The sequence below is a fragment of the Hemitrygon akajei genome, chromosome 10, assembly GCF_048418815.1.
Source record: "Hemitrygon akajei chromosome 10, sHemAka1.3, whole genome shotgun sequence".
Lineage (NCBI taxonomy): Eukaryota > Metazoa > Chordata > Chondrichthyes > Myliobatiformes > Dasyatidae > Hemitrygon > Hemitrygon akajei.
This window is the reverse complement of record NC_133133.1, coordinates 117356113-117368760: the sequence shown is the minus strand read 5'-3', so window position 1 is coordinate 117368760 and position 12648 is coordinate 117356113. Positions and strand designations below refer to the sequence as shown.

The 12648-nt window shown below is 44.1% G+C and overlaps 1 protein-coding gene across 2 annotated transcripts in view; it reads left to right on the top strand.

Moving 5' to 3' along the window:
• The first annotated feature begins 1193 nt into the window (after positions 1–1193).
• The window catches only part of chst11 (carbohydrate (chondroitin 4) sulfotransferase 11), a 217857-nt gene continuing 206402 nt past the window's right edge, over positions 1194–12648 (top strand). The window contains exon 1 of one of the 2 annotated variants that reach the window (XM_073058809.1): positions 1194–1493. In XM_073058809.1, the coding sequence (XP_072914910.1) occupies positions 1391–1493 (103 nt within the window). In that variant the 5' untranslated portion in view covers positions 1194–1390. Of the gene's footprint in view, positions 1509–12648 lie in introns of both variants that reach the window. The other variant, XM_073058808.1, reaches the window with a different exon arrangement.

Below are 12648 nucleotides of genomic sequence, written 5' to 3'. Positions count from 1 at the left end.
AGGCACCACCCCTTGAAGATATTTTGAATATTACGGAGTCCTGCTGAAGGGTCTCCGCAAATGTCATCTGTACTCTTCTCCACAGATGCTGCCTGGCTGCTGAATTCCTCCAGCATTTTGTGTGTGTTGCTTACAACTTTCTGTAGCTTCTTTTGATCCTGTGCAGTAGACCCCCCCCCCCATACCAGAGTGCAATGCAGCCTGTCAGAATGCTCTCTGCAGTACATCTGTGGAAGTTTTTGTCTGTTTTAGGTGACAAACCAAATCTCCTCAAACTCCTAATGAAATATAATCAGAAACAATAGAGGTCCTAACATGATCTTTCTGGAACACCACTGGTTACTGACTTTTCAGTCAGTACAGCACCCCTACAGTGTTAACTTCTGCCTTCTAGGGCCAAACCAATTTTTGATCTATTTACCCACTCACTTTAGATCCTATGTGATGGAACTTTCCAAACCTGCCTACCATGTGAAAATCTGTCAAATGTGTCCATTTTGACATATCCACTGCCCCATTCCATTTTCATATTCAGATTTATTTATTTAACAACCGAGACAGCCTGCGAGTGTCACCACACATTCTGGCACCAACATGGCATGTCACGATGTTCAGCAGAACAACACAACCCCCTTTCCCACTCACCCATACAGACAGTCCTCCAGCCTCAGGACAGATTGCGCCCAGGCTTTCAGAGGACTCGTGGACACGCAGACATTGGGCCTCTCGCAGACCGAGAGCTTCGGCCATCCAAAACTTCCGATCGACTTTGATATTGGATATCGACCCCAGAGCTCGCAAATGACGGGAGTTTTCTCACTTCGTCGGAATATAAGAACGGAAAATGAAATATACAGGAAAAATCTTGTCCGATTTGTCTCCAGAGCGAAAACAAACCTCCGTCGATCAGGCTAATGCTAGATGTACAATACCTGAGGTCCGAGTTCACCAATGCCACCTGCGGTTGTAATAATATTTCCGTATTTTAACAAGATCAATTTCCTTGCAATAATGCCCAACGACCCACCGAGCTCCCTGGTTACCCCATCAACCACCCACCCTACAGGAGTGTCCCACTGGAAAGGCGCTACGCAAATACACGTCCTCGCCCTGCGTTCGCTCTCGCACGGATTCGGCGAGCACTAGGACCCAGCGGGCGCTACCAGAGAGAGATAGAGAGAGGACCGCCCCGAGTTTGAGGGGTGTTGGGCACTGCCCCCTCTTGTAGTGCGGCGGCGGAGAGGGGAGGGAACGAGAGGATGGGGAAGGGCAGCCGGCGTTTGGCGCTGTGCCCCTGCGGCGAGCGAGACGGTTCAGCACTGTGAAGAGCCGGAACGGAGAGAGGGAATCTGCGGCGGTTCCAGCACGCACACACATACACAGCCCAGCCATGAAACAGGGGCTCCTGGATATCATGCGGATGGGCAGAAAATGCCGCATGGTGCTCGCTACTTGCCTGGGATCACTTGTTCTGGTCATCTTTTATTTCCAAAGTATGTTGCATCCAGGTAAGTCAGGTTAATTTACCATTGGAGCTTTGTTTGAACTCATCTCATGTTTGCATCCGCTGTCTAGTTCTCCATTCTCCCTCTTTCTTTTCTTTCTCCCCTTCTCCCCTTCCCTACCAGTAACACTCGTCCCCCCTCCCTCACCACACTGTCGTACTCTCTTTCAAACAAAAGAGAGGCTGCCCGCTCTGGTTTACAATCGAGAGGTAAATGGCATTATCTGTTGCTTCTGGTAATGCACGGTCCCTTTCCGTTTAAACGGGGAGAGGTAGCTACGGGGCAGAGACGCTCAGATGAGAGGGGAAGTGGGCAGCAGGTTCCCGGAAACACCCCGGGGAATTTTATCGCAACACTTCCGAGACCCTCTCCAGGGGCACACGGGCACCCTGAAACGCCTGCGTTCCCCAGTTCCGAGGGCGACGAAAGCTTCCATCACTCTCTGAAGGTATCACTCCCTTTAGAGGTCGATGTGCACCGTTCAGAAACGCTCCACTCAGCCACAGATGCTATTTTAGGTAGTTTCCCCCTGAAACTGTGTGTAATTTTTATTCTAACAACGGTGTTGTGTATGTGGTCGGAGCAGTGCGCTTTTTATACAGACCTCAGTGTATCAATTTCGTTCCGGTGCCTGCGACCAAAATCTAGTCACTTTTTCCTCCCAGCGAATGAAGGGGTTCTTTCTTCCCGGGAGACCTGGTTTATTTTATCCAGGAGTTGTTGCCCCTGAAATGCGACCGCCAAGTCATTTATTATTAAATATCGGGCCAGGTGTGACATTAAGGAGAGACGCAAAGGACAAGGAGGGAGATAAAGCTTGCGTAAATAACGAAAACAGGAAATGTATATTGATTGGTGGTGAGAGGGAGACCTGTGGACGCTGGGTACCCAGAAAGAGAATTTTTGTAGGATAATTAGGAGGTTTGGGTGTTAATTGGGAGAGAGAGAGGTGGAGACATTTGCCAGTTGTATACTTGGAAAGGACTGCTTTGTATCAAGTTAACTTTACAGGAGTCAAACCAGACAACAGCTGACTACTGAATAAAGAATTTATTATAAATACAAGAAATTCTGCGGATGCTGGAAATCCAAAGCAACATACACAAAATGCGAGAGGAACTCCGGGTCTCGCTGAAACGTCGACTGTTTATTCATTTCCACGGATGCTGACTGACCTGCTGAGTTCCCTCAACATTTTGTACATGTTGCAAATAATTTAACTTTTCTTTAAAAAAAAACAAAATTCCGACCTTTTGTTAACAGCACAGAGCACAAAAGCAAGTCAGGTATTTAGAACACGTGAAAAAAAAATGGTTAGGCCGAACTTTTGTCTAATTCTAATGGTCTGACTTTAGAGATGACAAGAAGATGCAGAAGAGATTTACTGGGACAGTTCTGGGGGTATGAAATTTTAGCTTTAAGGATGCACTGGAGTTTGGGTTGTTGCTCATGGAGAAAGGAAGAGCAAGGAGAGGTTTAATGAAGGTGTATAAGATCACAGTGGACTTTGGGTAAATACAGTGAAGTGGGGTCAGGGATGAAGGGGCATTGGGTTAATATTTTGGGTAAATGATGCAAGGGTGATATGGCACCAAAGTTTTCTAACCCAGAAAGCCATAATGAATTGGAGATTTTCTGCCTATAATGGAAAGGGAATCTGTCAGACTCAGGTTTAATCTATCAGGTGTATATCATGCAATTTGTTTTGTGACAGTGGTGCATTAAAAATAATATAAATTACAATAAAATGTATTTTAAAAAGCAGTACAAAAAGACGAGGTAATGTTCATGGGCCATTCTGAAATCTGGTGATGGAGGGGAAGAAGCTGTTCCTAAAATGTTTTCTTAAGTTTGTATACTTCCCCTCCCCCCCCATGGAAGTAATGAGAAGAGGGCATGTTCCAGATGGTGAAGGTCCTTTATGATGTATGGCACTTTTTTGAGGCATTGCCTTTTGAAGATGTCCTCGATGGTGGGGAGGCTGGTGACTGCAATGGAGCTGGACGAGTTTATAACCTTCTGCAGCTTTTCCCAATTCTGTACAGTGGCTCCCTCCCCACCAGATAATGCATAGTACATTTGTGACAATTTTGCTCATGTTTCGTGACATACAAAATCTCCTCAAACTCCTAAAGAAATATGGCTGTTAATCTGCCTTCTTCGTAATTGCATCAGTGTGTTGGACCTGGAGTAGATTTTCAGAGATGTTGACACCCTGTAACTTGAAGCTGCTCACCCTTTCCACTGCTGACCCTCCATGAGGACTGGTGGGTGTTCTGCTGATTTTCCCCTTCCTGAAGTCCACAATCAGTTCCTTGGTTTTTACTGGCGTTGAACATAGAATAGTACAGCACAGTACAAGCCCTTCGGCCCACAATGTTGTGCTGACCCTTAAACCCTGCCTCCCATATAACCCCCCTCCTTAATTTCCTCCGTATACCTGTCTAGTAGTCTCTTAAATTTCACTAGTGTATCTGTCTCCACCACTGACTCAGGTAGTGCATTCCACACACCAACCACTCTCTGAATAAAAAACCTTCCTCTAATATCCCCCTTGAACTTTCCTCCCTTTACCTTAAAGCCAAGTCCTCTTGTACTGAGCAGTGGTGCCCTGGGGAAGAGGCACTGGCTGTCCACTCTATCTATTCCTTTTAATATCTTGTACACCTCTATCATGTCTCCTCTCATCCTCCTTCTCTCCAAAGAGTAAAGCCCTAGCTCCCTTAATCTCTGATCATAATGCATACTCACTAAACCAGGCAGCATCCTGGTAAATTTGTACCCTTTCCAATGCTTCCACATCCTTCCTATAGTGAGGTGACCAGAACTGGACACAGTACTCCAAGTGTGGCCTAACCAGAGTTTTATAGAGCTGCATCATTACCTCACAACTCTTAAACTCTATCCCTCGACTTATAACCATATAACCATATAACAATCACTGCACGGAAACAGGCCATCTCGGCCCTCCTAGTCCGTGCCGAACTCTTAATCTCACCTAGTCCCACCTACCCGCACTCAGCCCATAACCCTCCACTCCTTTCCTGTCCATATACCTATCCAATTTTACCTTAAATGACACAACTGAACTGGCCTCTACTACTTCTACAGGAAGCTCATTCCACACAGCTATCACTCTCTGAGTAAAGAAATACCCCCTCGTGTTTCCCTTAAACTTTTGCCCCCTAACTCTCAAATCATGTCCTCTCGTTTGAATCTCCCCTACTCTCAATGGAAACAGCCTATTCATGTCAACTCTATCTATCCCTCTCAAAATTTTAAATACCTCGATCAAATCCCCCCTCAACCTTCTACGCTCCAATGAATAGAGACCTAACTTGTTCAACCTTTCTCTGTAACTTAAATGCTGAAACCCAGGTAACATCCTAGTAAATCGTCTCTGCACTCTCTCTAATTTATTGATATCTTTCCTATAATTCGGTGACCAGAACTGTACACAATATTCCAAATTTGGCCTTACCAATGCCTTGTACAATTTTAACATTACATCCCAACTTCTGTACTCAATGCTCTGATTTATAAAGGCCAGCGTTCCAAAAGCCTTCTTCACCACCCTATCTACATGAGACTCCACCTTCAGGGAACTATGCACTGTTATTCCTAGATCTCTCTGTTCCACTGCATTCCTCAATGCCCTACCATTTACCCTGTATGTTCTATTTGGATTATTCCTGCCAAAATGTAGAACCTCACACTTCTCAGCATTAAACTCCATCTGCCAACGTTCAGCCCATTCTTCTAACCGGCATAAATCTCCCTGCAAGCTTTGAAAACCCACCTCATTATCCACAACACCTCCTACCTTAGTATCATCGGCATACTTACTAATCCAATTTACCACCCCATCATCCAGATCATTTATGTATATTACAAACAACATTGGGCCCAAAACAGATCCCTGAGGCACCCCGCTAGACACCGGCCTCCATCCCGATAAACAATTATCCACCACTACTCTCCGGCATCTCCCATCTAGCCACTGTTGAATCCATTTTATTACTCCAGCATTAATACCTAACGACTGAACCTTCTTAACTAACCTTCCATGTGGAACTTTGTCAAAGGCCTTGCTGAAGTCCATATAGACTACATCCACTGCCTTACCCTCGTCAACATTCCTCGTAACTTCTTCAAAAAATTCAATAAGGTTTGTCAGACATGACCTTCCATGCACAAATCCATGCTGGCTACTCCTAATCAGATCCTGTCTATCCAGATAATTATAAATACTATCTCTAAGAATACTTCCCATTAATTTACCCACCACTGATGTCAAACTGACAGGTCTATAATTGCTAGGCTTACTTCTAGAACCTTTTTTAAACAATGGAACCACATGAGCAATACGCCAATCCTCCGGCACAATCCCCGTTTCTAATGACATCTGAAAGATCTCCGTCAGAGCTCCTGCTATCTCTACACAAACTTCCCTCAAGGTCCTGGGGAATATCCTGTCAGGACCCGGAGATTTATCCACTTTTAAATTTCTTAAAAGCGCCAGTACTTCCACCTCTTTAATTGTCATAGGTTCCATAACTTCCTTACTTGTTTCCCACACCTTACACAATTCAATATCCTTCTCCTTAGTGAACGAGAAGAAATCGTTCAAAATCTCTCCCATCTCCCTCGGCTCCACACATAGCTGACCACCCTGATTCTGTAAGGGACCAATTTTATCCCTCACTATCCTCTTGCTTTTAATATAACTGTAGAAACCTTTCAGATTTACTTCCACCTTATTTGCCAAACCAAACTCGTATCTTCTTTTAGCTTTTCTAATCTCTTTCTTAAGATTCCTTTTACATTCTTTATATTCCTCGAGCAATTCCTTTACTCCATGCTGCCTATATCTATTGTAGACATCCCTCTTTTTCCGAACCAAGTTTCTAATATCCCTTGAAAACCATGGTGCTTTCAAACCTTTAACCTTTCCTTTCAACCTAACAGGAACATAAAGATTCTGTACCCTCATAATTTCACCGTTAAATGACCTCCATTTCTCTATTATATCCTTCCCATAAAACAACTTGACCCAATCCACTCTCTCTAAATCCCTTCGCATCTCCTCAAAGTTAGCCTTTCTCCAATCAAAAATCTCAACTCTAGGTCCAGTCCTGTCCTTCTCCATAATTATATTGAAGCTAATGCTATTGTGATCACTGGACCCGAAGTGCTCCCCAACACATACATCTGTCAGCTGACCTATCGCATTCCCTAACAGGAGATCCAACACTGCCCCATCTCTAGTCGGTACTTCTATGTATTGTTGCAAAAAACTATCTTGCACACATTTCACAAACTCTAAACCATCCAGCTCTTTTACAGAATGAGCTTCCCAATCTATGTGTGGAAAATTAAAATCTCCCACAATCACCACCTTGTGTTTACTACAAATATCTGCTATCTCCTTACACGTTTGCTCTTCCAACTCATGCTCCCCATTAGGTGGCCTATAATACACTCCTATCAGTGTTAACTACACCTTTCCCATTCCTCAATTCCACCCAAATAGCCTCCCTAGAGGAGCTCTCTTATCTATCCTTCCAAAGCACCGCCATAAGATTTTCTCAGACAAGCAATGCAACACCTCCTCCTCTGGCCCCTCCTACTCTATCACACCTGAAGCAACTAAATCCAGGAATATTTAGTTGCCAATCACACCCTTGATGCAACCATGTTTCACTAATAGCTACAACATCATAATTCCAGGTATCAATCCACGCTTTAAGCTCATCCACCTTTCTTACAATGCTCCTAGCATTAAAATAAATGCATTTAAGATACTCTCCACCTCCTCCTCTCTTTTCATCCCTAACAATGCATTCAAATTTATTATCCTTTTCTTTCTTCTCCCCTACATCTTCGGGCTGAGTGCATCCCTTCTCCATCACCTGCCTTTCCTCCCTCACACACTGTCTACTTACTTGCTCTACTGGTGAACTAACCTCCTCTCCCATAGTTTCCTCAAATTGATTCCCACCCCCCCATCTTACTAGTTTAAAGTCTGCCCTGTAGCCCTAGCAAACCTCCCCGCTAGGATATTGGTCCCCCCCAGGATTCAAGTGTAACCCGTCCTTCTTGAACAGGTTACGCCTGCCCCAGAAGAGGTCCCAATGATCCAGAAACTTGAATCCCTGCCCCCTGCTCCAATCCCTCAGCCACACATTCCTCCTCCACCTAATTGTGAAAGCTAACACCCCATAAGCTTTCTTAACTACCCTGTCTACCTGTGAGGCAACTTTCAGGGATCTGTGGACATGTACGCCCAGATCCCTCTGCTTCTCCACACTCCCAAGTATCCTGCCATTTACTTTGTACTCTGCCTTGGAGTTTGTCCTTCCAAAGTGTCCCACCTCACATTTCTCTGGGTTGAACTCCATCTGCCACTTCTCAGCCCACTTCTGCATCCTATCAATGTCTCTCTGCAATCTTCGACAATCCTCTACACTGTCCACAACACCACCAACCTTTGTGTCGTCTGCAAACTTGTCAACCCACCCTTCTACCCCACCATCCAGGTTGTTAATAAAAATCACGAAAAGTAGAGGTCCCAGAACAGATCCTTGTGGGACACCTCTAGTCACAACCCTCCAATCCGAATGTACTCCCTCCACCACGACCTTCAGCTTTCTGCAGGCAAGCCAATTCTGAATCCACCTGGCCAAACTTCCCTGGATCCCATACCTTCTGACTTTCTGAATAAGCCTACCGTGGGAACCTTATGAAATGCCTTACTAAAATCCATGTAGATCACATCCACTGCACTACCCTCATCTATATGCCTGGTCACCTCCTCAAAGAACTCTATCAGGCTTGTTAGACACGATCTGCCCTTCACAAAGCCATGCTAACTGTCCCTGATCAGACCATGATTCTCTAAATGCCTTTAGATCCTATCTCTAAGAATCTTTTCCAACAGCTTTCCCACCACAGACGTAAGGCTCACTGGTCTATAATTACCTGGACTATCCCTACAACCTTTTTTGAACAAGGGAACAACATTTGCCTCCCTTCAATCCTTCACTACCATTCCAGTGGACAACGAGGACATAAAGATCCTAGCCAGAGGCTCAGCAATCTCTTCCCTCACCTCGTGGAGCAGCCTGGGGAATATTCTGTCAGGCCCCGGGAACTTATCCATCCTAATGTATTTTAACAACTCCAACACCTCCTGTCCCTTAATGTCAACATGCTCCAGAACATCAACCTCACTCATATTGTCCTCACCGTCATCAAGTTCCCTCTCATTGGTGAATACCAAAGAGAAGTATTCAATGATGATCTTGCTCACTTCCACAGCCTCCAGGAACATCTTCCCACCTTTATCTCTAATCGGTCCTACCTTCACTCCTGTCATCCTTTTGTTCTTCACATAATTGAAGAGTGCCTTGGGATTTTCCTTTACTTGCCCAAGGCCTTCTCATGCCCCCTTCTCAGCCCTTTCTTAAGCTCCTTTCTTGCTACCCTGTATTCCTCAATAGGCCCATCTGATCGTTGCTTCCTAATGTGAAGTCGTTGTGACATCAATCAACCAGCTGATCTATCTCACTTAAATGGTGACGAGGAGGCGCATCGGAGATTCTGCCAACAATAGCTGTGTCACCAGTGAATTTATAGATGGTGCTTGAACTATAAGTCATGAGTGTAGAGAGGATAGAGTAGCAGCGGACTGAGCACACATCCTTGAGGCCCGTCTGCGTTGATTGCCAGTGAGGAGGAAGCATTATTTCTGATCTGACTGACTGGTCTCCCAATGAGGAATTCTCTCAGTTTCAAAAGGGAAATGGAAAGGTACACACTTGAAAGAAATTGAACAGCAGGACAATGGGGAAAAAGCAGGAAAAATAGGGATAGTATTACAATGAACAAGTATGGACTCCATGGGCTGAATGGCCATCTTGTGTGTAGCATGCGTTAAGTTGGACTCTTGACCTCTACACCTCATTATGATTTTTCACCTTATTGTTCACTGCAATTTCTCTGTAGCTGTTACACTTTATTCTGCATTGTTATTGTTTTACCGTAGTCTAGCTCAATGCACTGTGTAATGATTTGATCTGTATGAACAGTACGCACGACAAGCTTTTCACTGTATCTTGGTACATGTGACAATATAATCCAATTCCAATAATTCTAGGTACTATATTAAAAATGAGGCAGGTGTTACATAACGATGAATTCAAGAGTTTTTGAGGTGCAGGAGCCTGAAGACTGCACTCAATGATTTAAGAACTGTTTCTTCCCTTCCGTCATCTGATCTGGTCCTTGAACTCTACCTCATTTTTCTTTTTTTTGGACTATTTATATTTTTGTAGTTTAAAGAATTTTGTGTCTTTGCACTTTGTTGCTGCCACAAAGCAAAAAATTGCATGTCATAGGTAAGTTATAATAAATCTGGTACTGATTCTTAAAGGAGCTGAAAGAATGGGAGAGAGGTGGGGGAGGGGCAGAGATTATTTGGAAGGGATTTGGTTGTTTTAAGGATGCTGTCACCCTTTGCTCGGCAAAAGAACTGAGAGGAACCTTAGAGGCCGGAGATGGAATGACACACACATACTCAGAGGGTTGTAGGACAGGAGGAGTCATAGATGGGGAGAGAAAAAGGTTATGAAGTGTGGCTGAAAGTGATGGGCCAAAAGGCCTGTTTCAATGCTGTGTTAGTGTGGACAAGATACAAAAATGGATTTTTTTTGTACATGACAGCAAACTCTGCTTTGATTGGTTTCACCCATCATCTGTCTGCTTATAACACCCCCTCCCCTCCCACCTTATTCTGGCTTCTTCCCCCTTTCTTTCCATCCTGATGAATGGTTTTAGCCTGAAACATTGGCTGTTTATTTCTCTCCATAGATGCTGCCTGACCTGCTGACCCTTTACAACTCAAGTTCTCAGTATTTTTTATATTTGCACAATTTGCCCCCTTTTATACAGTATATTTTTCCAGTCTTTATAATTTTGAAATGATATTGTATTTCTTTTCTCTTGTAAATACTTGCAAGAAGATGAATCTCAAGGTAGTATATGGTAACACACAAGTACTTTGATAATACATTTACTTTGAATAAAGTGATAATCTTGAAATGACTGCCAGTGAAGGCGATGGAGGTCACGAATCAAGGCTGTCAAAGGGTAATCAGACAGGCCTTTGAGGGATAACAGTTGTCAGTACTGTGGGGAAATGGAATAACGGAGTCAACATAGGCTCAATGCGCTGAGTGGCCTCTTTTGCTGCTACATCAATTCTATGATTGATAATAGGAGTGTGGCAGTTTGCCCTGCTCTTGTTTACGAGTGTGCACCATGTTGGTTTGTGTAAATTTTATTGTTCATTACAGTATGTACCACAAGATGTGGAGAATTGTACAGAATTTCCCCTCTGGCATCTCATTCATAATTCATCCAAGGCCCGACCTTTAATAGAGCCTCAAAAACCAAAATCATGTTTGGTTTTATCTCAACTTTGGGCTCAAAAGCACAAGAGCAAAACACGCACACAAAATGCTGGAGGAATTCAACAGGCCGGGGAGTATCTATAGAGAGGAATAGAGTCAATATTTCAGTCCGAGAGTCTTCATCAGGGCTAGAAAGGAAAGGCGAAGAATCGGATTAGGGAGGAGGGAGGAGTGGAAAGAGTACAAGCTAACCAGATGACGGGGAAAGTTGGGTGTTTGGGGGAGGGATTTGAAGTAAGTACCTGGGAGGTGATGGGTAGAAAAAGTTAAAGGGCTGAAGAAGAAATCTTTAAGGAGAGGTGAGTGCCATGGCAGAAAGGGAAGGAGGAGGGGCACCAGATGGAGGTGAGAAAAAGAAAGGTGAGGGGAGCCAGAATGGGGAATGAAAAAGGGTGGAAGGGGGAGAAATTACTGCAAGTTAGAGAAATCAGCGTTCATGTCATCAGGTTGGAGGCTCCCCAGATGAAAGATGAGGTGTTGCTGTACCAACCTAGTGTGACTTTAGTGCGCAAGTAGAAGAGGCCATGTTGGAATGGGAAGTAGAATTAAAATGGGTAGCCACTGGGAAATCCTGCCTTTTGAACTGAACAGAGTGAAAGGTTCCCCAGTCTACAGTATGTCGTGCCTCACTATTGTAGAGGAGGCTGCAACGGATGCAGTAACAGGTATGGATTCACATTCCCACAGTTCGTGTTTTTTTTTTGGGATACTTCAATGTCCTACAGAGGTTTACATCCAGTGAAGATGGTGAAGGGTCAGTAGCGCTGAAGGAACGCACAGCATTGCAGCGGTTAGTGCTGTTGTTGTACAGCTCCAGTGGCCCACGTTTGATCCTGGTTACTGTCTCTGTGCAGTTTGCATGTTCTTCCTGTTGTGTGGATTCCCCCTGGGTGCTGTCGTTTCCTTCCACACCCTGAAGTTACAAAACAGTTACCCCACAGCTTGGAGTGGCTTTGAGGTGAAGCAGGGTGTCACGAATGGGGAATGTGAGCGAGAATAGGTGACAGAACTGAGTGGGAGTGGTGGCATTTATCTGAGAGCTAGCTCAGAAAGCATGGGCCAGATGGTGTGTGGCAGTTAGCGTACCACTTTACAGCACTAGCAATCGATTGGAAGATCAGTGTTTAATTCCAACCACGAAGGAATTTGTACGTTCTCCCCCTGACCATGTGGGTTTCCTCCTACAATGCAAAGATGTACGATCTATGGTTAGTGAGCTGGGGCATAATATGTCGGTGCCAGAGCAAGGCAACATCTGCAGGCTGCTCAGCAAACCCTCGCTGATTTGATGCAAGTGACACATTTCACTGTATGTTTTGGTGTACATTTGACAAACAAACATAGTCTTTAAATTAAAGAACCTTTAATCTTCAGGAGCGTGTCACTTTCGTTTTTAAACAGCTGCGCAGACCAACCATTGCTCTGAGCAGGAAATTTTTACACTACATGAAAACTGCATGGCACTTTAAATGTGTTTTTGCAATATGCATACTATATTTAGAATGAAAACTGGAAAATCACATGCTTTTGATTTTACTAATTGAAGGGTGTAATGAAATACAGTACAACAACAAAAATCTTTCGTGTATCGTAAACTTTTTTCATCTGTCTTTATTTCAAATCCATTGTTTACAAACTCTGTCCAGATTAATTTCACATCCAGATGAAAG